At 43.8% G+C, this 26,053-nt stretch overlaps 3 protein-coding genes, 1 long non-coding RNA gene and 1 pseudogene across 7 annotated transcripts; 3 read left to right on the forward strand and 2 right to left on the reverse strand.

Annotated features, from left to right (window-relative positions):
- The first annotated feature begins 440 nt into the window (after positions 1–440).
- LOC123097666 (uncharacterized) lies at positions 441–4,238 on the forward strand. The gene is made up of 8 exons (XM_044519473.1): positions 441–892; positions 1,265–1,332; positions 1,850–1,916; positions 2,145–2,299; positions 2,394–2,464; positions 2,596–2,664; positions 3,002–3,102; positions 3,659–4,238. Exons 1-8 carry the CDS (start codon positions 650–652, stop codon positions 3,956–3,958), a joined length of 1,074 nt encoding a protein of 357 aa, XP_044375408.1. The 5' UTR covers positions 441–649; the 3' UTR covers positions 3,959–4,238.
- A 256-nt stretch (positions 4,239–4,494) lies between these two features.
- On the forward strand, positions 4,495–13,460 carry LOC123097664 (FIP1[III]-like protein). 2 transcript variants are annotated; one of them, XM_044519472.1, is made up of 9 exons: positions 4,495–5,014; positions 5,306–5,427; positions 5,686–5,812; positions 5,914–5,964; positions 6,033–6,119; positions 6,207–6,308; positions 6,390–6,472; positions 6,579–8,166; positions 12,612–13,460. In XM_044519472.1, the coding sequence occupies exons 1-9, from the start codon at positions 4,610–4,612 to the stop codon at positions 13,185–13,187; spliced, it is 3,141 nt and encodes a 1,046-aa protein (XP_044375407.1). In that variant the 5' UTR covers positions 4,495–4,609; the 3' UTR covers positions 13,188–13,460. The 2 variants fall into 2 exon arrangements, with proteins under 2 accessions (XP_044375407.1, XP_044375406.1); XM_044519471.1 differs by having other exon boundaries at positions 4,502–5,014; positions 5,908–5,964.
- Positions 13,461–14,473: 1,013 nt separating this feature from the next.
- On the forward strand, positions 14,474–19,508 carry LOC123097667 (protein high chlorophyll fluorescent 107). 3 transcript variants are annotated; one of them, XM_044519474.1, is made up of 9 exons: positions 14,476–14,912; positions 15,122–15,265; positions 15,792–16,097; positions 16,199–16,258; positions 16,645–16,890; positions 17,496–17,534; positions 17,852–17,962; positions 18,475–18,651; positions 18,795–19,508. In XM_044519474.1, exons 1-9 carry the CDS (start codon positions 14,565–14,567, stop codon positions 19,239–19,241), a joined length of 1,878 nt encoding a protein of 625 aa, XP_044375409.1. In that variant the 5' UTR covers positions 14,476–14,564; the 3' UTR covers positions 19,242–19,508. The 3 variants fall into 3 exon arrangements, with proteins under 3 accessions (XP_044375411.1, XP_044375409.1, XP_044375410.1); XM_044519476.1 differs by lacking the exon at positions 15,122–15,265 and having other exon boundaries at positions 14,474–14,912; XM_044519475.1 differs by lacking the exon at positions 17,496–17,534 and having other exon boundaries at positions 14,480–14,912.
- Positions 19,509–21,684: 2,176 nt separating this feature from the next.
- Positions 21,685–22,350, reverse strand: LOC123096941 (vegetative cell wall protein gp1-like; annotated as a pseudogene).
- A 1,448-nt stretch (positions 22,351–23,798) lies between these two features.
- Positions 23,799–25,820, reverse strand: LOC123097668 (uncharacterized). The gene is made up of 2 exons (XR_006447402.1): positions 25,268–25,820; positions 23,799–24,151 (listed from the first exon to the last, which is right to left on the reverse strand). It is a non-coding gene; the product is annotated as an uncharacterized lncRNA (long non-coding RNA).
- Between the last annotated feature and the right edge of the window lie 233 nt (positions 25,821–26,053).

The following is a 26,053-nucleotide window of genomic DNA, read 5'->3' on the forward strand; positions in this document are numbered from 1 at the left end:
TAAAACTAGCATATAGATGCAGAAATATTGAAACAAATTGTATAAATTCATATATTTGACTACACCGTTTTAAATTGACTACACAAGACAACATTTCTGGCACCGCCACTGTGACTAGCCTCAGGCTGGTCATAGTGGGAAGTAACTTAGACTAGTGTTATATGCATGACACTAGTCTAAGTTACTATCTTCATAATGCAAAGTAACATGATAGTAGTGTCATAGATGGCTTTATTTATTAGCTTGTAGACTCATCTTGTCTTGGAAAGTGCTATGTTACACTAACATATTATGTTACCACCTCACATTAAATACTTGCCACATAAACAAAAATTTCTTGAAGTACGCTATGTTACTGGCTAAGTTACTCCCACTATGACTAGCCTGACCCCCTCCCATCATTCCGCCGGTCTTCCACCCGCCACGCGCAAAAGACACCTCCCAGGGACATTACCGTCAATTCAGGCAGGTCACGGAGGACGCAAAATTCCACGCTACCGAACCAAGCCGGCGAGTCGGAGGCGCCTTCTCTACGCCGCCGCCGCCGCGTGGACCAGCCCGAACAAACCAACCTCGAGCTTCTCGCCGTCCCGGGAACGCACGTGCCCCGGGCGTCCACCACGACGCCTCGATCCACCCTTCTGCCTTCATGAGACTCCTCCTTGTCGCGGCGGCCCTGGTGGCCTGCGCCGCCGCGCACGAGCACCACGGCGAGGCTCCCACCTGCGCCGGCGGCGGTGGTCGCGTGGTCGCGGAGTTCCGCCCCGGGGAGGTGACCCTGGACGGGCACCCCGCCGACTGGGAGGCCGTTGAGGCCTCGGAGTTCGCGTTGCTCCCGGCGCTGGACCCCGACGACGACAAGGCCTACACCGGTGGCAAGGTCGCCGTCAAGGTTCGCCCCCTGTGTCCCGCCATGCTCTCTCTATAGCTCCCCGTACAGGAATTTGTGGATCTCGAGAAACAAGGTGGATCGTAAAAATATAGCAGCCTCAGTTGCTGAAATGATGACTAGTGGATGCCTGAACTTCGATGCTATGCGACAGGGTTTGGCGTGCACTGTCGAATAAGGTGTTCAGTGTCATTTGTAGTACTCCCTCCGTCTGGAATTAACTATCATTTCATCGGCAGTTAATTCCGGACGGAGGTTGTAGCTGTTTGGATTAGATGTGTAGTGGGTTTGCAGTGGAAGATGCATTCCATATGTGTGATCTCTCGGAAGTGGTGGCTTTGTTTAACTTTTGGATGGAATGGACTGTGTGTGCAGGCTGTGCATGATGGCGTCAATGTTTTCTTCATGCTGCAAGTTGATGGGGACTATGCTTACACTAAAGGGTACTTTCCACTTTTCATTTGGTACACTTCTATTGGTTTGCATGATACAGTTAGTGGAAGTTGTATTGCCTTTTATGGTCATTCTTTTAGTTCTGAGGTGTGCCAAATTCGGTTGGAGACATTGGACAGCTCTAGTGTTTTGAAGTTTGATGCACAAACTCTCCCAGCAAAACTGCAAAGCTTATCTCTTTCTTTTCCTTTTGCTTGGAACATCAATTTCTTGCTAAATTGTTCTACTTCAATTGTAGCCATGACAGTTATAGAGGCTGGGAGATTTATACATGAACCTCAGTTAGTTGTATTACTGGCTATTGCATGACATTCTCTCTTATGACCTTATCTTCTTAAAAAGCCTGACGGTGGTCTGATTTATTTGAGATTGCCTTTTGATCTTATGATTGGAGAAAACAATTATATTCTCAGTGTATGCATGTTACCCTTGTACCATTACTTCTCAGCTATACAGGTCTGCAGCAAGTATCCTGTGATTTTGATTGACTTGTTTTGCATATTGCAGTGAAAGTAAAAAGTGCCCCTCTGTTGCTCTGATGTTCCAAGTTGGAGAAAAAGCCACATATTACAACGTAAGTTTGATTTAAGCCCCTTTATTCCCAACTATCAAGTCACGGCGCTAAATGCTAACTATATGTGTCAGTTTAGTGCTGCTGAATGTTAAAAGTAGTTAGCTTTATTTCTTCCTGTACTATGTACTGGAGAAGCGCCTATTGAGCATATATGGACAATGTTGTTTTACCTTTTTTGATCTATTATTAAAGCATATATCTCAAACTTGGAGCTATTTGCCTTTTTAGATGGGAGGGTGCAAGGATTTGCCTGGTTCATGTACGAGAAAAAGTTGCAGAGATCATGAGGTCGACATTATGCACTTTTCAGTTGGAAATGCTATTCCTGGACGTCTTTATGGTGGCAATCACATAGATAATGCAGCTGGAAACGGAGGTGATAGGTAATTCTAATGTGCTCTCATGGTGGTTGTATACTTGTATCGTTATGCATAGTAGCATGTGAAGATTTGATGTTGAAATACTTAATTCGTGTAGATTTGGCCATCTTGTTGATGTCTATGCATGGAATCCCCATTGCCGCTACCTTGATGGTATAGGCCCAAAAGGTACTCTGCTATTTGACACAAAGAAATTCTTATAATTTTTATTTGAAAAATTATTTAATGTTATTACATGCATTTTCATTTTTTTGTGCATTAACATTCTGTGACAACCTTGCATAATGGTTTCATTTCAGAAAACAATTCAAATGCTCAAAATGACTGGCATGGGGCTTGGTGGCACAGTTCCCTGACCTTCCATTCAGGTAGGTCATTGAACATCATCACTACAGTCACATTTTGTCCTTGGTCTCATGATATCTAATCATGCATTCTTTACCACATGGTTTCTTGGAGAAGCTAAGAAATGCACGTCTGTGCAGAAGCAAATAAGTACACAAGGAGGACATGTTCTCATGTTCTTAATGCCACATCCTCTGCCCGCTAATTTGCATGCTACTTAATGATTTTCAATTGACAGCATATGAAACATTATCTCTGGAATGTTCGACTTTTTTGGGACCTTCGATAGCTTGAACTTGATTAAAAGGCAAATCCGCCCAAGTAGAACTAAATCATTTTACTATCATGTGAACTCTTCAGGTTTTGTGGATGATGACAGTCCTTATGGAAAGAAAGATGACAAGGGCACATATTACTTTGAGTTCTCAAGGCCCCTAAGAACAATGGACCAGTTTCAGCAGGTATCTATCTACTATTTTATTACATTATTTTCCACACTATTACATGAAAACCAGCATACCAAGGGACATGTGCAGAAATGAAGTTATAGTGTCAAGATTCAAGAAACATTCATATCATTGTATTTCTGTTCCTTCGACAACTAGATCTGCAATTTGCCAGCCTTGCTAAGGAAACTGTGTGCATGCAACATTCCCGTGGTTGGGTGATTATCGGAAATGTCTGGTTTGTACTATAAGATACGTGCACCGTATGACAAAGTTATTGCCACGGTACACTTAGGGCACTCAACCCACTTAAATTGAGACTGTTTAGATGCTTGGGCAAATGTCTGCACTGGTACGGACGTTCATATCTTCTGCAACACAAGTTCAAGCACATCCTCTTACGATGATGGCCAGTTTGTGTGAATCTACTTCAAACCTGCAAGCTGACACACACAGGGATTAATGCGTCTCAATTGCATGCTTCAAGATTATACAACACCTTTCAAATGATTAAACATACCTTTTGGTTACTAAATCTGTTTGGCACTTAAATGTTTCTTTGGCTATGCAGGATGCGCAGTTCACAATAGGCGAGCCCAGCAATATGGCCGTAGCTTTCTGGTACCCAACTGACGGCAAACCATGGAGCAACTCCCAGCATTACTCAGCCAGCTGCGACTGGGTGACTCTGGACATACAGCCTTCATTGGAAGCTGCTCGATACCGCCCAGCCCCTAACCGTTCGTGGGATGCTGCGACCGCCTTCGCCTTGCTCCTTTCAGTGGTGGCCGTTTGCGTGTCTATCTTTGTGGGCTACTCAGCTTCGAAGAACAAGAGCGGTGTCCAATTTACTCAGCTGGCAGAGACCTAGTTTGGTTGCAGGAATTAATTCGATTGCCTGCCAGCATTTCATGACCCACGCCATCCATATGTGAGGCTAATGGGTTTGTAAGATCCTTTCACACTTGGACAGAGGGATTGCCGAGTATAGTTGCGTCGGGATAATCTAGTGTAGGACACAGAAAATACACAGCCGGTTTCGATTGTAACGTGCAGAGTACATTTTCTGTAAATGATGTATTTCAGTTCATACTGGCAGTCATTGTTATTTTTTGCGGGGAAATAGAGAGATTTGATACTCATCTGGCGAAGTACAACGAGCCAATTTGGCCAAGTGCATACTGTCGGCCATTTTTATTTTCTGTAAATGATGTATAGTCAGTGCATACTGTTGAACATGATAATCTGGTAGTCTAGCTTTCTCGCAAGAAAAAAAGTTTTGCGACAGCGATCTCTCACTTGATTTTTTTCCCCTAACGTTCATATTAGGGCCCAAACAAGAAGAAGAAAATCTTAACCGGTCGCGGGCCTCGAAGCTACAGTATGCTGGTCCCATCACCGGCCCGTGAGAATCTAGTTGCTAGGGTTTTAGGCTTAGCCTCTCCCAAGGTTTTTGCGCAACCTGCGGCACGGCTCACCAATGGCTTAGCGGTTCCGGCTAGTAGCAGCCATTCGTGCCCCCATGTGCTCCTCCATGGCTGACCCAGCGGACGCCGCCACAGCACCGGCGAACGATGACGACGTCGACGATCTCTACGCCGACCTCGACGACCAGGTGACCGCCGCGCTGGCCGCGGCTGGGGAGAGCGGCGGTTCCAACGCCAAGGACTCCGACCCGGCCACCGACGCCGAGGCCGAGGCCGACGCCATCGAGGCTGTGGATTTGGGGGACGGGCTCACGGGCTATAGTAGCAGCGACGAGGAGAGCGAGGATGACCTCCACATCGTGCTCAACGAGGACGGCTGCGCGCCGCCGCCTCCTTCTGCCGGCCGGTGCGAGGAGGGATGGGCGGAGGAGTGCGAGGAGGGGGAGCTTCGGGCCAGCCTCTTGAAGAGTCTATCTGCTAAGGACGGCGGACAGCGCAAGGTATGCTTCGCGAATTTGTGAGGGATCGCTACTTGCTAGTGTCAAATTCGTCGAAACAATAGCTAATTTTTGCTCATCTAGTAGTTAATTGGGACGTGCTGAGAGTTCCTGATTATTCAGCACCGGTCTCGGTACACTCCATAATGCATTGATTATGCATCCCAAATTCCGTTGCTCTGATTTCTGATACATTAGCATGTAGTAGCTTGGAAATGCTATTTTGTAAATTTAACGAATTATATAACTAATTTGGATGAATGATGGGGTTTTCCATGTAATTGCGATTTCCAGCTTCACGGGCTCCGCTACAAGGGACCTCTTGACAAAACAACAGTGGCAATCACAGGACAAGGTGATCTAGGTCACCAGCATGCGTTTCAGAAGAATTATTATTTTTTCTTGCCAAGAAACAGGTATGCTCCCTTCTCTCATTCTAGCACAAAATCCTTAGAATTGTGTAACACGGAACTTTGCTACTCATGTTCTCGTTGCGATAGCGAAAAGAGTATTTATGGCTTTGTTTGGCGATTAGACATTGGATTATTTATGACCGTTGCTTGCTTATTTATTAACTGCAACTAATTGGCTGGTCTTTCGTTCTGCCTTTCTATCATTATTAGGATATGTAGTTGTACTTGCTTGCTTATTCGACCATTCTTCTATTATTTCAGGACGGTTTTCGACATAAACATTGAAGCATTTCAGCAGAAGCCTTGGAGACAGCATGGTATAGATCTTACTGATTACTTCAATTTTGGTCTGGATGAAGAAGGTTGGAGAAAATATTGTTTTGGCATGGTAGGGTTCATGACCCATTTTTTCTTCACATTTGTGTTGGGACTTTATAATTTGAGAAATTGTGATAGAGAAACTTTACTGTTTTTTTCCTGTAGAAACAGTTCACACAGGGAGCCAGATCACTTGCAGAAAAATCGTCAGGAATGGATCAGGTGAGACACAGCCTTGAAGGTTTGTCTGTGTGCTTATTAAGAATTCTCTTACATATCTTTGTATACAGGAATCACATCACAATCTTGAATCTAGTAAGCTAATGCCAAAGTCAGCAATTTATTCTGGATTTGAAGGAAGTAATGACGTTGCCAAGGTAATATGAAGTAAACTTTTCTTGTGGTGGAAGCATTACATGAATTATGTTCAGTCTATGAGAGCTAACTTAATACTGCACATCTAGCCAAAGGGTAGAGCAATCGATGTTCAAGGTGGTCTGTTTGAACGTCTTCCGTCAGCAGATATGTGGCGTCCAAGAGAAAGGGATTCTGATGTTGTGATACAAGTATGTTTCATCAAGGCGTCTAATATGTTGCCGCTATATCTCCTGATTTATATCTTATTACAAGTTATTCCTATTGTACAGGTAAACATGATGCTTTCGCCTTCAAATCACTCCACTTCTGATGACAACTCAACAGTAAATGATAAATGCATGACTGCTGAAAGGTATGCAGAGTCGGAACTACATGTCCCTGTTGTTTTGAGAAGGTTTTACTTGTATTTCGCAAAATGATTGCTGAGTTGACCGTATTCTTAATCACAATGAATGCAGAGTATTGGTTAATGATCCCGGTGTCAAATGTTTGAAAAACACTAACCATCTGGTGGACAAGGTTGTTCATAAGGAAGTGCTTAATGGAGGTTCCTCAGAGTGTACTGGGAGCAAATTGGATACGAGAGATTCAGCTTCTACAAGGGACCATTTTTCTAGTCCTCGTTATTCTGACATGCTTTCTGAAGAATCAACAGAAGATTGCTACTTTAAGAGAGCTAATAGATATCCAAATTCCAAGGCTACTTGTTCAGACACCAAGCTTAAGAATGTGTATGCCAAGTCTGATTTTTGCCGCCATTCGAGTAAATCAGACCAAGAAAGTGCTAAGGGTGACAGTCATAGCTATACCCCCTCTCCTGCTGATGATAGATATGACAAGACAGATGAACCTGATTTCATGTCCAGTGGCGTATTTATGAATCGTCAAAGTGATCACCGTCTCCTTAAATATGGGCATCAAGAAAGAAAAGAACAGAAGCGGAAAGGTTCAGCTCATGTAAGGCATGATGTGTTTGAGAAGGAAGAAAAAATAGCATATAGCTATGCTAGCAGGTATGATAGAAAGCATGAAGAGAAAAGATCTAGCTCCACTTTCCTTGGTAATGATTGCCGCAATGCTGTTCACAATCAGGTTTATGAAAGACGTGATTATTCACCTGCTGAAAGAGCAGCTTTGAGAAATGGCATGCATCGCTTTAGTACTATCTCTAACCATCATCACGACCGTTCTTCTTGGCATGAATTCAATGATGACCAAGATGATCTGCAGAGGCTCTCATTAGCCAAAGGGTGGCAGCGACGCCATGATCACAGATATGGATACAAGTCAGTGCAAAAGGCTGAGCTTTCTGATGACATCGATAGGCACATGTATAGAGAAAGTTATTACCAGGAAACTAGAAGAGTTCGACATGGCCACGGCGAGGATGATGGACTATTCGATTACAATGACTACCGATTTGGTGAGTTCTGTGGACCTGAGGTTAGGCGAAAGTACCGAAGCAGAAGATCTGCAGAAAGCAGTGATGAACATTGGAGACATCCTTACCACCTCGTTTCGCCTCCTCGGGCAAATGACTACCTCAAGAATCCTGAGAGAAACTGGTCTTCTCCTGGTTTAACTTCGTTGAGCTCAAGAAACAGTCGAAATGCCAAATTCATGCAATATCATCATGATGAATACTATCAAAATAACAAGCACCATAATTCTTCAGTTCACGTTGACAACATTCAACAATCTGTTTCATTCACTGCTGCCCCCTCTGAGACTGGTTATTGTATTCTTCCAGTCAAGAGGAAGCTCCATGCTGGTCTGGGTTCAATGAGCCGTAAAGATCTTCTCGGCGTAGCAATTTCAAAAGGGAGAAGACTGAAGCAGGACCAATTCATGATCAGTGATAGGAAGCTTTGTGCTGTGGAGATGCACAATTCTCCAAAGGAAACTGTTAGAGAAGCCATTTATAGTTTCAGTGATATGAGAGATAGCAATACTATTTCAAACATTCACGATGAAAGAAGGCATGAGCACATGAATATTCAGCCCAAGGACGCAGATAGCATCCGCTTGAATGATAGGAAAAGAAAGGTAAACTTTGAGGAGATAAAATCAGAAATGTTGTACACATATATAATATTCAATATATCTTTTTCCCTTAAGTTCTTATTGTGGCAAGAGGGTGATTTCAACCAGCACATATGTGCACATAAAAAGGGAAGAAAAGGAGTGGGGCTTTATGCTGCTCAAAACTGAATTGCACATAGCTCAGTATGGTGGTGGAATTTGCAAGTCCTCAGTTTTCTTTGAAATTTATGTTTTTATCTTTTAGGGGCATTTACGCACTTCCAGAACAATGCACATGCTCCTTTGGTAAGCTGTTTCTTTAGATGGTCTGGTCTCTGGTGGGATCCTACCAAAGTTTGGTGTCAATTTTAAACCAACTTGGATATCGGTCAGATATAGTTGCTCCATGTCTGTAAACAAGGCCTGAAATAACTTAACAGGATTGTGGATTTTTGTTGTTTACAGGTTGGCCTTTTTTTTGCGGATGAATGGGTTAGCGTTTGTCCATATTAGTCCTATTGTCAACATTTTGATTGGTATTTCTGAACTAGGGCGTGTATCGGGATAACTACTGTCTAGAGAATAGCCATGGATACATACTTAACAATATCTGATGCTATTCTCTTGCTGTTTAATAATCTTCTCGCACTTTAATGTACGCTCAGTCGCTCACAAGGTAGTGTTAGCTTCTTTTCCACTGCTGAGATTATAGCCTGCTCCCTGCTCTGGCATTTGCATACTTATCTCCAATGAGTGATTGTATTAATTTGCACCACTGTCATACATGGTCAATGAAATGCCAATTTATCTTCTACTATTAGTATCTTCAACATATATGATGCCTGGAATCCTCTGCTTCTAGTCAGTCACAGTACTTGGATCTTACAGTAGCAGGACATGGTATGCACATGGAGATACACAATTTCCTGATGTGCCAACACAGTGACGGTGAAATACATGGGTTAAAGTTCTGCGCATTTGTACTTTGTAGATTGTGTTCTTGTATTAATACATGCTAGGTTGCTTCACAAGCAATTTATATAGATATTTTAAATACAACTATAGAGGTCTATGTGCTGTACATTTGTGCTATTTTTGTGTGATAATGTTTGTCTGTGTGTGTTCTGTGTTGGCTGGTAGGTTTGTTTTTAAATAACAGTGACCTAGTGTGTGCTGTGAATATGTAACATCATCGTTGCTTGCTGAAGTGTTTGGTGTCCAACGTGTGCCAAGGACCTAATGTCAGCATACTAGTGCTTTGGACTTTTTGACTGGCTTGTTCATGTCAAGTATTTGAAATTTGATAGATCCAAGCTCAAGAAGTGACAGTTTTCCTCCCTGTGTACTTATTTTCATGAGAATATTGTACCTGGTTTGGTTTGTACGTCTGGCCATTGATGAACTCAGTAAAATGTACTACAACTAAAATTCCAACTTGACATTTCCAGTTAAATTACAATAACCATTGAACTAATCGCAAATTCATTTCTTCTTAGGGACCGACTATTGTACATTTTTTGTATATTTTTTCCCATAAAAGGAAATCTTAAATCAATTTCCATTTCTGCTCTGAGGCCTGAGGTGAGACATTGTTCGATTCTTACACGACGTCAGACATTTTACTTCGGATATCCTCTCAGATCTTAATAATTTAAACTGTTAATGGGTTGTCAGTTTTGGTGACATTTGGAGATTATTATGGTTTAATCTTATTTTGCTCTCTGTTGAGCTCTGACTGCACATTCAATATTCAAGTGGATAGCCTTTTAAACTTGTGCTGTACTTTACTTTCACCTAATCCTTTTACTATGACCTGGCATATCCCTGTTAATTTTTCTGTTGTCGATTTGTTTGACAAAATAGTAGCATTTACTATCCCATAGGGGCGGATTGACTGTCACTGAGTCAGTACAAAGGCATCCACTTGTAACTATCGTGCTCATACAAGTGTTCTCACTAGTATCTTGATTAATGCCATATGATTTTATCTCCCGAGGGTTTTATATAATGCCTAATTACACTTAAGTATGCCTTTACTTAATGTATAAATCTATTGTAACTCAATAAGGTCTGAGTTAACACACATTACACATTGCTATAATGCTGATTGGTTTCATTTGCCAAGTATATCAATAACATGAGAATAAATTTAGGTTTTTCTTGCTAGATTCTCAAATTCGGAATTTAACAAGATTCAAATGATTATGCTACATATCATCAATCCATGGCAGGTTCCAGTGCACACTGATTACTGACTGGAAATTCATGCATCATGCTGTGACTATCATGTTTTGATATTTTGATTGAGCAAGATTGCAGTCAAACTACTCGAGTTTGTTACTGGAACACCAATAACTCCAATGAAATCTCTGAAGTATGCGCTGATGTATATGAAAGCTTGGGTTTTAAATTCTAACATGACATGCTGAGAGAAAAGGGGTTTCCTGACAATGTTGTGGTATTGACGTTCCTTTTGGTCTTCATTTTAAAATAATATAGGTCAAAATTAGATGCTCAATAGGATGGCTATGTTCTTAGAAATATTCTATGTTTTGCTGCACGTTTAATTTGATAAACCAATTTGAGCTCAGTTCAGGCTGTGTCTCCTCTTCTTTCTTTTTATTTTTTTATATTCTAGGAATTTTTCTGCTGCCCTTCTCCATATACTTTTAATAGTTCATTGGAATAATCACCTTTTCTCTTACATAATTTGTTTGTACTAGTTATTTTTGTGAATATTCCCAGTTACTGCTTGTGGTGAGGTGTATATATACCTTCTGGATCCCCCAGTAGAAATGTTTTAGATTAATTAGGTGTAAATGGGGAACACCCACAGTAGCTCGTCCAGTTCAATTGGTTTTCCCCATCAGGGAAAAAAAGACACATGGATGGTTAAGCAATAGGATATTATGTCTTAAGTAATTATCTCTTCATATTTACTTTAGTGATCTAAGACGTCTTATAAAAGTTTACAGAGGGAGTATGATTTATCTTATCAATAAAATAGCCAGAACTTTGTTACTTGTAATTTACATTTATGTTCAGGTTCATATTTTCAATCCGTAGTATAGATTAAGAACATGTTCATGTCCATAAGAATGATAGTACATGGTTTATATCCGGCTGACTTAACACATGCAGTTACTGGTAGAAAGCATTAATACTTTCTGTGCCTGTATATTTTGCTTAATATTTATACTTAGAGGAAACACTTAGTTAATATATTTGTTGTTTCTTTTTGTAAAGCAGTGCTGCATCACGAAATATTGATCTCTCAGACACTTAATTTAGCAGCCAATATCCTATAAGTAATCCTACTGGTTGCTGAAGGATAGTTAGGAATATATTTCTTTTAGGCCGCGTTGTAAGTTTACCAAGTTTTATCTGTAACTTCTGTATACTGTATCACAATATTATCTTACCAGATGTTTGATGTGCCCTGGTAACTACTAGAAAATTGACAATTATTGTTGCTTAGTAAACAGTCATTTAAACCTTGAAGTTCATTGTTCAGTTTGAAATGAACTCCGATGTCTAAAGCTCAGATATTTGTAACCCCGAAGTCTAAAGCCCAGAATTTGTAACCCCGAACCTGACAAACCAATCCCTTACTTCCTGTTTGGGTGTTTAGCTGCATTGGAGCCCATTACTGCCCAGTAGACCGGATTTGATCAGCCTTGAATGCCATTTTTTCTAAAGAGAACAACAACATCGCCCCTATCTTCCCATACCACCAACACTTCTATACTTTTCTCCTTTTCTTCTCATGCCACCAGCCGAAGTGAGGGATGCCAAAAAAGGGGGTGGGGTCAGTGTGCGGAGTCCACCTGTGACGTTGCTCGGTCCAGAGCTCGCGTTAAGTGGCACTCAAGGCCACAATGGCGGTGGTTGCATCATTCTCACATCGAGGTGGCACCACAAGTGCAGAATTGTGCGATTGATCGAGGGAGGGTGATGAGCAAGGAGAGGACATAGTGTATCCACGAGTAAATGTTTAGGACTCACTGTTTGGCAAGCATCACCCTTTTCCCTGTGTGCCAAACAAGCTGTCTAAGTTGGTTCAGATTAGGAAGTTCAGGGTCCTGAATTTAGGGACTGGAAGTATGAGCACACATCAAACTGGAGGGTTTATAATGGACTTATTTTTCTCTCTGTATGCCTATTTTGGTGCTTTGTTAACATGGCCATCATTGTAGAATCTTAACTGTCAATGCTAAATTGCTGATGATTCTTGTGTCCCGGTCCTTTGCTTCTACTACACCTTGTGCATTAGTGACAAGGAGTAACTGTCAAAGCTTTAAGAGCAGTTGTTTACCCAACAATGGAACAGGAATATAATTCTTGCACTATTTGTGTTTGCCATTTCAGTACAAGTCGATGTGCACCTTTTTACCTTATTTTTCTTGCATGCGTGCTCTCACCATCTGCGGACTTTTGTTCCTCAATGCTATATTGTCATTTTATTGCAGTTTAAGCTCCAAGGCAATGAGATAAGGCGAGTTGAAAGTGACACCGAGGGATGTCTTCCTGCAGACAAGAATTTGCACAGTTCCAAACACAAGGATGTACATCAGAAAGCACAGAGGATGAAACTGAATAGAAGTTACTATCAGTCAGTCTACCAGGGCTCGGAGAAAACAGCAAACCAAAGACGCCAAACTTCCAAGGAAGAAGATGAGATTGAGGAGGGAGAATTGATTGAAGAGGACCATCAGGATACTGCTCCAAACAGAAAACCTAACAAACCAAGAAACGCAGCATTGAAGTCAGTGATTGAAGCAAGCTCAGGCGGTCAGTTAGAGATGATGAATGCAGCGTCAAAAGATATTTGCGACAAGGGAGCTACAAGGGAATGTGACGAGAAACACATACTTAAGGTAATGGAAAAGATGCAGAAGAGAAGGGAGAGGTTCAAAGAAGCTGTTACTGTTATCCAAAAGGAGCAAGACAATGGCAAGGATGAACTGCTAGCAGTTGCGTGTGGTGCGGATGGTGTCAAGAATCAGCGACCTGCAAGGAAACGTCGTTGGGGCGGCAATGGTTAGATGCTGAACTAACCTTGAGTCAGGCATATTTTGTGCCGAAATATCGTCTTATGGTACTTGGGAGGAGCCAAAGTGCCAATGTTTTTGATGAACGAGATGCCGCTGTCATCTAGCGATTCAGGTTGAGACACTGTAGATTGAATATGTTTTGATGCTTGGAATAGGAAACAAAATGTACAAAAGCATTCACACATTGCAGTTGTAATTGACCTACAGTTTCAACATTTTTGTCAGAGCAGTCAGCTAATAAGATCAACGGCATCAGACTGAATATCTGCTCGTCTTTCCTCAGGAGAGAGTTGCTTTTTTTTTTTCCTTTTTTTTCTGCTGCGCGGGGAATTCTGACACTACCTCTCTTGGGTATATTTGGCCGTGGTCTCTACATATGGACTTTTTTTTTTGAACCGGGCTAATCCCCTTTTCATTAAAGATATAATGGAAATACAGCCAAAGCCAAGTCCATGACCAAAGGGAAAGAGGAAAAGCGAGTTCAAGCACTTCAGGGAAACCCGCTGTGAGCGTTCGCAATCGAAACGCCCGCTACAAGGCAAAAACCCTGGAGCACTAATAACACGCAGCGAACAGCAACAAGTTCGATTGTGGAGTTGTCGTAGTGTGCTGCCGTATGCCTGCTTCATGTCTTGGTTGTGTTTTTTGCATGCATTCCTTGGGCTCCTAACTGCAGTGTAGTTTTAAAAGTAGAGTATGGTTTTTGCCGCGGTTATGTTGCTTCATGTGTTTATTAAGCTGTACTGGCAGCCTAAGCGAGTGTTATGCTGGTTTATTTTGCGTGGATTGCTCTGTAACCAGGGCAAAGATCACTTGAGTCAAAAATTATCATCCATATTCATACCCGCAAGTTTTCCTTGTTTTTCAACTCAGGACTGGTGATATCTCTCGCAGCGAGTCAAAAATGAGACGTTGATCATTTCGAAAGACAAAAAAAGAAAGAAAGAGATGTTGATAGTTTCATAGTACATCCCCGGTCACAATCACAGGCAGAAACGGGACGCTTCTCTTTTCCTTGCGTAATTTGTTGTTTCTTCTCCTTTCGACGAGAACAGGAGACGGGCGTCCCGCCTCGTGTCCAATCGCAAGCCGAGGCGAAGCACTCGTCCCGAGAGGTTTTGCCGGTCCGGTGAAACTCAAAAGACACTGACCTTCCCTGCCCGGCGACGTGGCGCGCTCCGGGCCTCTCCAACGGCCTCCCCAATCCCCGCCTCCCGCTTCTGCCCCCGCAGCCCCGCCCACGGCGTCAACAGCACCGCACGCGCGTGGGCAATCCCGTAAACTCCGCACCCCCTCACTCACAAAGCCACGCCTCGGCCTCGCCCGCCCCGCCGCTCCGACCAGAGCACCGCGTCGGGCTCCAGCGCCATGGCGATGCGGCTCTTCTCGTCCTCGCCGCCTCCCCCGCCCCTCCAGGGCCCTGCCACCACCAAGGCCTCATCCGCCGCCGCGCTCTTCTCCCTCCGCCTTCGCCGCGGGAGGCCTGTTGCGGCCGCTGCCACGGCAGGGGGAGGGCCCGAGCGGGACGGGGAGGGCCCCTTCGACAGGAGAATGGAGGAGATCGCGAAGAAGGTCCCGCTCTTCGAGCCGGCCATGGGCGAGCCCGCCGCCACGGCTGGGCGCCCGCTGCCCATCAACCTCGAGCTCTGGCTCCACCGCGCCAAGGTGCACACCAGGAAGTACGAGTTCGCGGAGGCCGAGAAGCTCCTCAACAAGGTGCGCACCTACAGTGCATAATTCACTGGAATTCCGTAGGCGCTGCATCTGCATGCATCCAGAATAATACTAGTATGACATCTCACTGAAATACATCAAGAGATAATGAGGCTACACTGTGCTCTAAAATGCTACTAGTATGGTTTAGAATGATGATCAAGTGTCTAATTGTTTGGTTGCTCTAAGCTGACGACCCCTTTCTGATCCAGTGTATGTTGTACTGGCCTGAAGACGGGCGCCCATACGTCGCGCTTGGGAAGCTATATAGCAAACAGTCAAGGTTTGACAAAGCTAGAGTGGCTTATGAAAGGGGCTGCCAAGCCACACAGGGAGAAAATCCATACATATGGCAGGTTCGCACGTCATCACCTCACTTTGCTAAACCGACTAGTAGAAAAATTAGACATGTGGTTCGTCCTGTAGAGGCTTACGTGTCAACATAAATAATGTACATACGGTTATCTTAATATCTTAATATACCAAGTGTAAAAAAAAAATGTTAATATGTCATGCGTGGATTTGACTACGTTTAACTATAATTCGTTCGTCTATATGTTATACTCGGTGTTTCTCAAACGAAAAAGAATACACTGGGAGCACCTATAAGGGTCAATTTTTTCGACTGTTAAGTATTTAGCTTCCACTTACGCATGTTATTTATGTCAGAACATAATTTCTTGAATTATTGTTACGATCCGCTAGAAAACGTAGGAAGTCTTTCGAGATTTTTGATTGAAGCCTGTGTGGTGTGCCCAGCTGGAACTATCTTGCACATTGACCCCAATGTGTATGTTTTACACATCTAGAAATTATGTCATCTAGTTAAAAATTCAATAAAACACGCAGAAGTCATTGTTTTCCTTTTGCTTTGAATTACAGTGCTGGGCAGTGCTAGAAAGCAAGGGTGGGAGTATTCGAAGAGCACGAGAGCTATTTGATGCGGCTACTGTGGCTGATGCAAAGCACATCGCAGCTTGGCATGGGTGGGCAATTTTAGAAATCAAGCAAGGAAACATTAAAAAGGCTCGGAACCTACTTGCAAAAGGTCTGAAATATTGTGGAGGAAATGAGTACATTTACCAGACTCTTGCTTTGCTTGAAGCTAGAGCAGAGCGCTTTGAACAAGCACGGACTTTATTCCAGCAAGCTACTCAATGCAATCCAAAAAGTTGTGCAAGTTGGCTAGTAAGTATTTGCTTCATAGTTTTTTGTTTACTGCATAAAAGGAAATTGCAAGCTGTATTTTGTGTTGAACTGTGAACTTATCTCTGGCAATTTTCTAGTAGTCTTGGGCTCAGGTAGAAATGCGTGCAGAAAACAATGCCATTGCGAGGAAGCTATTTGAGGTAATACTATTTTCCCTCTCTAAGACAATCATACTTCTCATTGATGTTTTCTACTGATTTGGTTCTCATACTTGTAATTTTCTAAGGCTTGTTCATGTGTCTTCAGAGTTTTTTTTTTGTCTTAAGAGGTAGTGTGAAGTAGAAAAAAATTCCAAGTAGCCATGGAATTATTGTAGATTCGCCCTATATTTGTCTGGTTTTTGTTGGAAGATCTGATCTACTAGTAACTATATTAGTTTCAGTTATTCCACTATAACACACTACTAGGGTCATACTATGGTGCTGTTGGTTCACATCTGCACGTGATGGTTCCTCGTATTATTTATCACATTCCTTGAAACAAAATCAAGTTCGTGACAGAAAGTAACTTTGGTTTTCCTGTGCAGAAAGCTGTCCAGGCTAGTCCCAAGAACAGATTTTCGTGGCATGTCTGGGCACTCTTTGAGGCCAATCAAGGTAACACTGACAAAGCAAGGAAGTTACTTAAGATTGGCCATGCTGTGAACCCTAGGGACCCTGTAATTCTACAGTCGCTTGCACTGCTGGAATACAATTGTGCATCTCCAAATGTTGCCCGTGTATTATTTAGAAAGGCATCTCAGATTGATCCAAGGCACCAACCAGTTTGGATAGTAAGAATTTCTACACTTACCTCTTTTATTAATCTGATCATTTAAGCTCCATGTGGTTTGCTTAACTTCATTTATAGTTGGTCTGTATGCCTTGCTTTAATGCTCCTTTCCCTTTGTCTGGAGATACAATTTTGTCAATTTCCGACGTTACTTTGTTGTAGTGCCTCTCACAATAGAGCTGCAACATGCAAGTCCTAGTTATTTTATGCAAATATACAGTTGAATCATTTGGGAATAGAAAGGTTCATGGAATATCCAGTGCATCCCTTGAGTTCAGAATATGTTTTCACTTTTGTTAGTACTTCCGTGTTGTGCTCCATATCCTTCTTTTACCTTTGGAGTTTAGATTATTTAGCCAGTGTCCTTTAAGATCTTGAGTGATATATTTTGAGTTTCTGCAGACTTTACCTTTGGTTGCAATTAGATATATTTCCTAACTTCCACTATGGAAGGTGTTGCATGTTCTCTTCTTTTTTCAGAGAGAACACGCAAGACGCATAAACTCACACACACCACGCCCCATGACGCTCACACATCTTCACTGGCTTCACTTAACGTGGGCACATGCTTTTCTACTAATGCGTAACATGCACCTGCATGCGTAGGGATCAGTCAACCAGATATATATGGTCACAGGAATATCTGTAAGTTTTGCATGTTGTTGGTCACATTGAAGTAAAAAAGATTGGATATGAACAACTAGAAGGACAGATGTTTCTACCAAAATCAGGAACGAAAATATATTTATTTATTTTACTCGCAAAAAAAATCGTTCCTGATTTTGGTAGAAAAATAAATAAATAAATTTTCGTTCCTGATTTTGGTAGAAACATCTGTGCCAGTGTGCATTCAACATTTAGATGTGCCTTGCTATTTCCAGCTAATTGACATGGTACTTGCTTATGGGTTGCTTTCTTTACAGTATTTGGTTATGTTTGAAACTTAGCATTTCATGTTATAGGCTTGGGGTTGGATGGAGTGGAAAGAAGGAAATGAGAGAACTGCAAGGTCACTCTATCAAAGAGCCTTGTCAGTTAATTCAACAAATGAATGTGCTGCTCGTTGTCTTCAGGTAAAGAATATCACTTGAACAAAATCTGATACTTTGTGTAAGTGTTTGTTATACCTTTTCGTCTCACACACCGTTGAATATATACAGTTTGTTTTGATGAAATACTCCAATACGACTGCTTGCTTGTATGTGAAGCGTCTGTTGTATCCATGATCTGAAGGCTCAAACTGCATTCATTCTAGCAATTTGAAGATTAGATCCTAATGTTGGCCATTATTCCATTTACTGTCTCATACCATTAAATTATGAGCACTACTTTCACCTCGTCTTCCACCACCTCGGACGACGCCATCCCAGAGAATCTTGGAGACGGACGCAACGTGCGACCAGTTCCTCTTGCGAGGACCAAAGCCTCCTCTCCCCCCTACTCCACCTTTCCTTCTTTTTATTTCGCTTTCCTTTTGCTTTATTTATTGTTATCTATTCTCCCCCGCTCTTGTTCCTCAGCTTTTATATCTTCCATTTTCTACCCGTGCTCTGACGTGGATTGCCGGTGGGTAACTACTTTTTAGGCTTGGGGAGTCCTAGAACAGCGTGTGGGTAACTACACCGCTGCCAGAAGATTGTTGAGGTCTTCGCTGAACATCAATTCTCAGAGTGAGGTGACATGGCTGACATGGGCGGCGCTAGAGGAGGAACAGGGGGATCCAGTTCGAGCTGAAGAAATACGGGACCTTTATTTTCAGCAGGTTAGTGCAGGAAAACTATATCTTTTGTGTTCATGTGTTTGTGCCTACATCTCCATGAACAACTAGTAGCAGGCTAGCAGCAATTGTTAGCCTACCGCTTGAAGACCCCTGGCAATGAAACTGATCATTCCCCATGCTGACAGCGTATCGAGGTCGTGGATGATGCCTCCTGGGTCATGGGCTTCCTCGACATCATCGATCCTGCTCTAGACAGCGTGAAGAAGCTCCTAAACATGGACCGACCGTCCGGTCAAGTGACGCAGCAAGGCAGTACCACCATGAGCACTTCTGCAGGTGTAGAGCCCTCCGCGAGTACCACAGCTGAAGGTTCAAGTACTTCTGACCTCGACGGCGTCACGGCTGAAGGTTCAAGCACTCCCAACCTCGACAGCATCGTGGACCGCCGTGCTGCATACACTCGGGAGGCAGAGAGTGATTTTGACGTGGATGGCTTCATCAGGAGGAGGCTGGCCCTGGACCCGGCGGAGCTAGACGCTGTGCTAGAGGGCTCTGATCCCAAGGGAGTTATTTCTCAGAGGAGGAAGCGGCGGCTGACCAGGAAACCTCTCCCTCTTCTCCCCGTGCCGTAGTTCCTCCTTCCGTTCAGCATTAGCAGCAGTTGTTGCCGTGTCCACCGTGCACAGCCATCGAGTGATCACTGACAGGTACCGTGGCCTGAGAGATAGTAGTAAGTAGCACGTGCATTTTTGTGCATATCTGTAATAAGAACCCCGATGCTGACATTAGCAGTCACTTGCCCATTGTGTATGTAGTTCTGTCAGAGGCTGCTCGAGAAGCAGTGTAGCTGTGTATAGAAGCCCATCAGTCAGTGTGGTTACAGCATTTGTTCTCTGCAAGTAGTCTAACTCTCCAGATAGATGCCACTCGATGTCTCGGAGGAGCGCCAGCATTGGCCATCTTCCGTTTAATCATGCCTTGGAGCCTAGTAAAAGGGCCAAGTCAATCCGTAGCGGAGCGTTGAGCTCATCCCATTGTGGTCCTGAAGTTGACTTCAGTCGGTTTCGATTGTGCGTCTGAGTGAAGGACGGGCAACGCTAGCAATCAGACTACTGATAGCTGCCTTCCCATTAGACTAGTGCTGCATTGTTGGATTGAAGTCTCCTGGAACATCTGATTAGAAAAGTGGGCCTAGGTGGTTTGCATGTGGCGCACTAATTATGATTTGTTTCCGTCAATTACTCCCTAGCACTAATTGCCTTCTTAATGCTTCCTCCTTGCTACCAAATCTGTACTACTAGGGGAAACGATGCATCTCACGAACCGGGTGCATCTATTGGTCAGTTTCCATGATGGGAAGCACCATGCATGTTCTATTAACAGTTAAAAGCATACCAATTCATTTTGCTTCTACCGGCTAGAAAATTTGCTTCCATAACAATCGGAGATTGTTTCAATTTGGTGTGATTTGTATCCAACATGACAATTTATTTGCATTGTCTAAGGACAATGCGGACACCTTATTTTGCATTGTCTAAGGACAATTTATTTTCCAACTTTACAATTTCATGCTTCCATCAAACCTTTTTTCACCATTGTTACGGACTCTTTAGACCAATTAAACTGGGAGTCGTCTTCCAAAGAATTTGGTATCTGCATCCTAATAAATAGTAATTTGCTTCCAAAAAATTTGGAATTTGCATAAAAAAACATTTTCTTCCATAGAAATTGGAATTTGCATCCAAAGAAATGAGCATTTTCTTCCATCCAATTTGTAATCTGAATCCAAATAAACCAGAATTTGCTTTCGTACAAGAAAAATGAAGTCTTCATTCCAGATATATATACATATTTTTTGCATCCAAATCATTATGATACTCTTTTCATAGACTAGTGAATTGCTTCCATACAAATATAGTTTTGTTTCATTACAAAGAATAAGAAAAATATCACTTCAAATAACATGGGGAATGTTTCCACAATGATGAACGCGTGTCTCCGTTAAATATAGGATTTGCTTCTGCGTGGTAGGAAGCATCAACCCATCTATCACGATGACACGAATTGCGAGGACCCTGTCACTTACAACGTCGCCACGTGGACATCCGTGCTACTTCTTGCTAACTTCTTATGTGCTTCCTGCAATTGGAGTACACAATCATGCGCCAAAGTTAGCAAAATCTAATGAACAAATCCAAGGGAGATGGAGAAGAACTATAGAACTAAAGTGCTGCGAACAATGGAAATATCCCGCGCAGGGTCGATTGGCAAACTACCCTATTACCCAGAGGCGTGGTGCTTCTTCTTACTAACTTCCTATGTGCTTCCTGCAATTGAAGTACATAATCATGCGTCGGAGTTAGCAAAATCTGATGAAGAAATCCAAGAGAGAAGGAGAAGAACTCCACAACTACAATGCTTCGAACAATCGTATAGAACTCCCGGTGTGGTGGTGGTTCATTCTTGGTTGTCAGAATCACATGCCTATAACCTGGAGGAAGACCTAGAGCTTTGTCAATCATATTCTGTAGCAGCTGTGGTTGGATGAAAATATGCTATATACAAGATACATACAAGATATGTTATACACAGAGTTCAAATTGAAGCATAGAACTCAAGCAAAATGAACAATATTTGGCCAGCAAGGGAGGGATATTTTGACTCACCAACATATAGATTGATCTGTATTACCATTTTAAGCATTTGGAAGCAGAATTTTTTTAAAGTTTAGAAGCATCTGCATAGCATTATTTATGCTACATACTCCCTCTGTTCCGAAATAATTGTGGTCGGGGAAAACTAGTGTACCGAGCGTCACGTTGCGATTTTTCTTCGCTTTCCCGTTTTGCCCTCCCGCTCGCTCTCTCCCCGACCGCTCGCAGCTCTCACTCTCTCCCTGACCACTCGCTCTCTCTCTCCCCGACAGCTCGCTCTCTCCGACCCCGACCGCTCGCCCTCTCGTCGGCCAGTCGCCACCCTCTCCCTCTCGTCGGCGTCTTCCTCACCGCAGTCTTGCACCTCACCACCCATAACCCTAGCAACCCGCCTCCCTCTCGTCGGTGAAAGGTGACATTTTTACCAGCTGAGGTGCCCGATTCGTGACGGCGGTGCTCGATTCGGGGGCGGCGGTGCTCGATCCGTGGGCGGCGGTACTCGATCCATGCTGGAGCAGCGGGAGGAGGAGGCCAAGGTGGAGATCGTGGTGCGGGAGGGGGAGCTCGGCGAGACGGCGTCTGGATCTGAAGCGCGGCTGCTCCACCTTCCTCAGGTTGGCGGGGACCTCCGGATCGCTGCAGAGGGGAAGGGCCCGACCTCCGGCGGCCTCTGCGGGCAGAAGGGGAACTGCGTCGGCGACGTCGTCGGCGTCGGCGTCCCAGGGACAGGGCACGGCGGCACGCACTGCGGGCCCATGCACATGCACACCGTGCCGTTGCCGCCGTCCGCCAGCGCGCCGCTGGCCGACAGGAGCAGCCACAGCCACACGGCCACGACGAGCAGGACCGCCGGCGACGGGTTCGTGCAGTCCCGCGAGGACCGCGCCGTGTGGGATGCCGAGACGACGTTGCCGGAGAAGGAATCTCCGACTACCTCACGCCCGCCGCTGGCCTGCACATCACTGAGTAAATTTCTGTAAATTTCAGAGATGATGCTGGGTGCTTCTGTTTGTTTGTGTTGATATGATGTGTCCTCTTGTCTGTCCCGATGCTGGAATGAAATGGCAATGGAAAGTTCAGTTATCATCCGATGCCTCTGTTTGCTGCTTGATTGCTTTGTGATTTTTCAGTGGTCTAGTTGTAAAATGAAGCACGGTTATGCAGTTGTAAAATGGAGTTCAGTTATCATCTGGATTTTTTGGTTTTGCTTGTGTGCCCTGTTATTTTTGTTTGCTGGCTCTGTGGTTCAGTGTTTCTGCACCTTTTCCCCCGTGTCTGTACAGTGATTTGATGAACGCATATGGGCTTTTGGCTCTGCTCGAAGTGATTCTGAATTTTGTTTGGGTAAGCTAGCTAGCTGAAGGTGAATAAGCGACATATTTTGAATTCTGTTCTCTGTACATTTTGTCGTTATTGCATTCAGTTTTAGGATAATCATCACACCACTGACTCAGTATCTACCTAACCTTTGGTGCTTGCAGTACAATTGATATGCCAATTGTGTTGTGTTATCTTCCATATGCAAATGAAGACACCATACTGTCAGGTTTCTTTCAAGCTCAGGTGGTGTGGTATCTGCTCGTGTGAAGACATCTGTGTGCGGCTGCAGAGAGTGGTATTCTAGCAGGTAATTTAGGACACCTTGCAAGCAGCAACTACCCCCTCCGTAAAGAAAGTGATCTAAACGCTCTTATATTTTTAGTGATCTAAATGCTCTTATATTTCTTATTTTTAGTGAAACTGCTACGAATACAATCCTGCCTGCGAACATAGAATCCTGCCTGCGCATTTTGAAGCAAGACTCCTGTGATTATTTATACTGAACTCTGTTTGTGTTTTATCTTGAAATTCAGGCTTACTGTATCCTGAAATTCAAGCTTACTGTATCCTGATTTAACTGGAGTACAATGTTGTAGCTTCACTTGTCTTCCAGTCAAATACTCATGTACTCCAACTTTAACTGGAGTAGACCCCAACTTAATCATAATCAATTGTTGCCTGTGGTGCTTGTAGGAGTGGCAGCACTACTTTCCTTGTTCTCTTCTCTCTTCTCTCTTCAGTATAGTAGGACAGCAGTAGTGTGGGACAACAGTAGTTTAGTGCAAGTTTCAGTTCATTAACTGAATTTTTCAGTTACTTAACTGAAACTTTTTCAGTTACAGGACTTCTCTTCTCTCTTCTTCGCTCTTCTCTTTCTCTTCTTGCATCTGTAGTTTAGTGTAGGGTTTATTGGAGTACTTCCCTTGTGCCCTCCATACTCCTCTCCTCTCCCACTCCTTTCCTCTCCCACTACTTTGCTTGTTTTCTTCTTTTCTAAATTATCTTCTCATCTCTAAATTCACTCATCTTCTCTCCTACTACTCTCTTCTCTTCTCTTTCATTTAAATGGAGTACTCCACACAAGCAAATGAAACTTTTGAATTACACATACAAGTCTCACAAAATGGAGAAAAAATATATGGAGTAAAAATGATCACAAAATGGAGTTACACATACAAGTCTCACAAAATGGAGAAAAAATATATGGAGTAAAAATGATCACAAAATGGAGTTACACATACAAGTCTCACAAAATGGAGTAAAATAGGTTCCTGGAGTACTGAACAGTTTCAGAATACTCCCTGTTGTACTGAAAGTTTCAGCAACTGTACATTGGATTTAAATTTTTATTCCAGAGTTGAAAGCCAAGAACACAAATTATGCTACTCCAGTACTAACACAAGGAGTACAAGCATTTCACTCAAGCAAAATTGCACTAACAGAGCACTACTCACATTCCTCTCTTGCCTGTTGCTACTACTGCAAGCACTAACAGAGTACAGCAAGCATCACAGCCAACAAGCAAAATTCCAGATGCAAATCTTGCTGGAGTGCTTCACTTTTCATAGCTGCACAGAATAAAAAAACAGTTTCAGTAGCAGCAAACAAACTAAGACTAGCACATAAACTTGCTGATGTACTCCACTTTTCTTTTCTTTTCAGTTAACAAAGAATTAAGCACACTCACTCGCAAAATTATTCCTAACAGAGCACTACTGACATTAACAAAGGGAGGCACAGCCTGAATATATGTCACTACACTTGACGTCTTGATTTGCCAGTGGAATCAGAATCAAATCAGATATGTCAAACACATATGTCAAACAGCATATGGACTTATCATGCTGGTTTTTGGATGATTTAGTTAATCAAATTGACATCAATTGACCTGTTTTTTGGATCAACTGCAGATTCTCTTGATTGGAGTGGAGAGGAGCAGCAGAAGTGGACAGCGCAGCGGCTGACCTCGAGCTCTTGATTGGAGTGGGGGGAGGCGGCCGGCGAAGGATCTGTGACCAGCAGCGAAGGATCCGAAGCTGTGGTGGAGCAGGCAGCCGGAGGGAAGGGCACCGGCGAGGGAGCTGCGGACCGCAGCGGGGAAGGGCGGCCGATGAGGGAGCTGCGGACCACGGCGGGGAAGGGCGGCCGGCCGGCGAGGGAGCTGCGGACCGCGGCGGGGAAGGACGCCGGAGATGTGGACGACGGAGGAGCCCGACGAAAGGGAGCAGCGACGGCGGAGAAGCCTGGCGGAGGGGAGGAGTGACGGAGGAAGACGCCTCCCGATCGATTTCAAATCTGGGGTAGTATCGTACTTTCACACTGTTTCACCTGGTCGGAACGATACCCCCAGCGACAATTATTTCGGAACGGAGGGAGTACTATACTAACTAAGCACAAACATATTAGTTTGGAAACAAATATATAGTTTCATGGAAGCCTGGAAATTTTAAATCATGTCGATAACTAATATTACTGCCAACATTGGGAATCAGATTATTGTGATCTGCATAAGAAATGAACCAAAATTCGTAGATGGCATAGTGATCCATTGCACATCGGGTATAACATAGATGCACTCAACAAATTTAATCGAAGCAAGCATTGCATCCAAAGTAATGCAAAATCAAATCAAGTGACGAACCAAGGAAGAGATGGATCGAACCCTAGGTCATGTCTGTACATACCGGGGGGCTGGGATTCGCACGCAGCTTCTTTGCCGAGCCGATGTGGTGCACCAACGAGGTAGGAGGGATGGTGAAGGGGCAGGGCCAGCCGGGGGGAGATCAGGAATTCGCACGGTGCTTCTTTGCCGAGCAGGTCATGCGGTATGTATTGAGATCAGGGATCGATGGAGAAGGGATAAGAGGCTGCACTGGCGAGGTGGAGTAGTTGTAGTCATCACGAGCTTTTGGTGCAGACGAGGCTGGTGGTGGATGCATCCGTCGCCATGAGCGAGCTCGGCGAGCTCGGGGATAAGCTCGCCCGTGGAATTCGAGATGGGGTGGGGTGGGTGGATTTGGCAGGCGAGATTTACTCGCCCTTGATATGGCAAGGTCGTTGGTACGATTCAATCAGGCGAAATTTACTCGGGCTGCTAAAATTGTGGGGTAACTTTTTTTTTGAAGGGTAATTGACGGCATGGGAGATTCGCGTCAAATATGAAGTGAGATTAGAATATAATCAACGACGCCGGACGCGTCTGACGAAAGCTTTCTATCAGACTTCTGATAGAAAGTGTTTCCCCTGAAGGATGGCCCTGGGGTGTTTGGCCCTGGGGGTGTTCGGCGGAGAGGGTGATTCTTAGAGCAACTCTAGCAGACCCTGCAAAACGCCCCGGCCCGCAAAATAACTGCCAAATTGCGGGTTGGGGCAAAAAAATCTGCACGACCAGACCCCGCATCCGGCATCTGTCCGCGAAAATTTTTGCAGGGCGCGGCAAATCTTCTCCCCAACCTCTATCTTCACGGGCT

The sequence above is a fragment of the Triticum aestivum genome, chromosome 4D (genome assembly GCF_018294505.1).
Source record: "Triticum aestivum cultivar Chinese Spring chromosome 4D, IWGSC CS RefSeq v2.1, whole genome shotgun sequence".
NCBI lineage: Eukaryota > Viridiplantae > Streptophyta > Magnoliopsida > Poales > Poaceae > Triticum > Triticum aestivum.

Excerpts from the sequence above, each read along its gene's own strand:
- LOC123097666 (XM_044519473.1), top strand. The coding sequence starts at position 650 with ATGAGACTCCTCCTTGTCGCGGCGGCCCTGGTGGCCTGCGCCGCCGCG. Across the intron at positions 1,917-2,144 it reads AAAAAGCCACATATTACAAC|ATGGGAGGGTGCAAGGATTT; the intron begins GTAAGTTTGATT and ends TTGCCTTTTTAG. Across the intron at positions 3,103-3,658 it reads CAATGGACCAGTTTCAGCAG|GATGCGCAGTTCACAATAGG; the intron begins GTATCTATCTAC and ends TTGGCTATGCAG.
- LOC123097664 (XM_044519471.1), top strand. The coding sequence starts at position 4,610 with ATGTGCTCCTCCATGGCTGACCCAGCGGACGCCGCCACAGCACCGGCG. Across the intron at positions 5,428-5,685 it reads TTTTTCTTGCCAAGAAACAG|GACGGTTTTCGACATAAACA; the intron begins GTATGCTCCCTT and ends CTATTATTTCAG. Across the intron at positions 8,167-12,611 it reads TGAATGATAGGAAAAGAAAG|TTTAAGCTCCAAGGCAATGA; the intron begins GTAAACTTTGAG and ends ATTTTATTGCAG.
- LOC123097667 (XM_044519474.1), top strand. The coding sequence starts at position 14,565 with ATGGCGATGCGGCTCTTCTCGTCCTCGCCGCCTCCCCCGCCCCTCCAG. Across the intron at positions 16,098-16,198 it reads AAAGTTGTGCAAGTTGGCTA|TCTTGGGCTCAGGTAGAAAT; the intron begins GTAAGTATTTGC and ends ATTTTCTAGTAG. Across the intron at positions 16,259-16,644 it reads TTGCGAGGAAGCTATTTGAG|AAAGCTGTCCAGGCTAGTCC; the intron begins GTAATACTATTT and ends TTTCCTGTGCAG.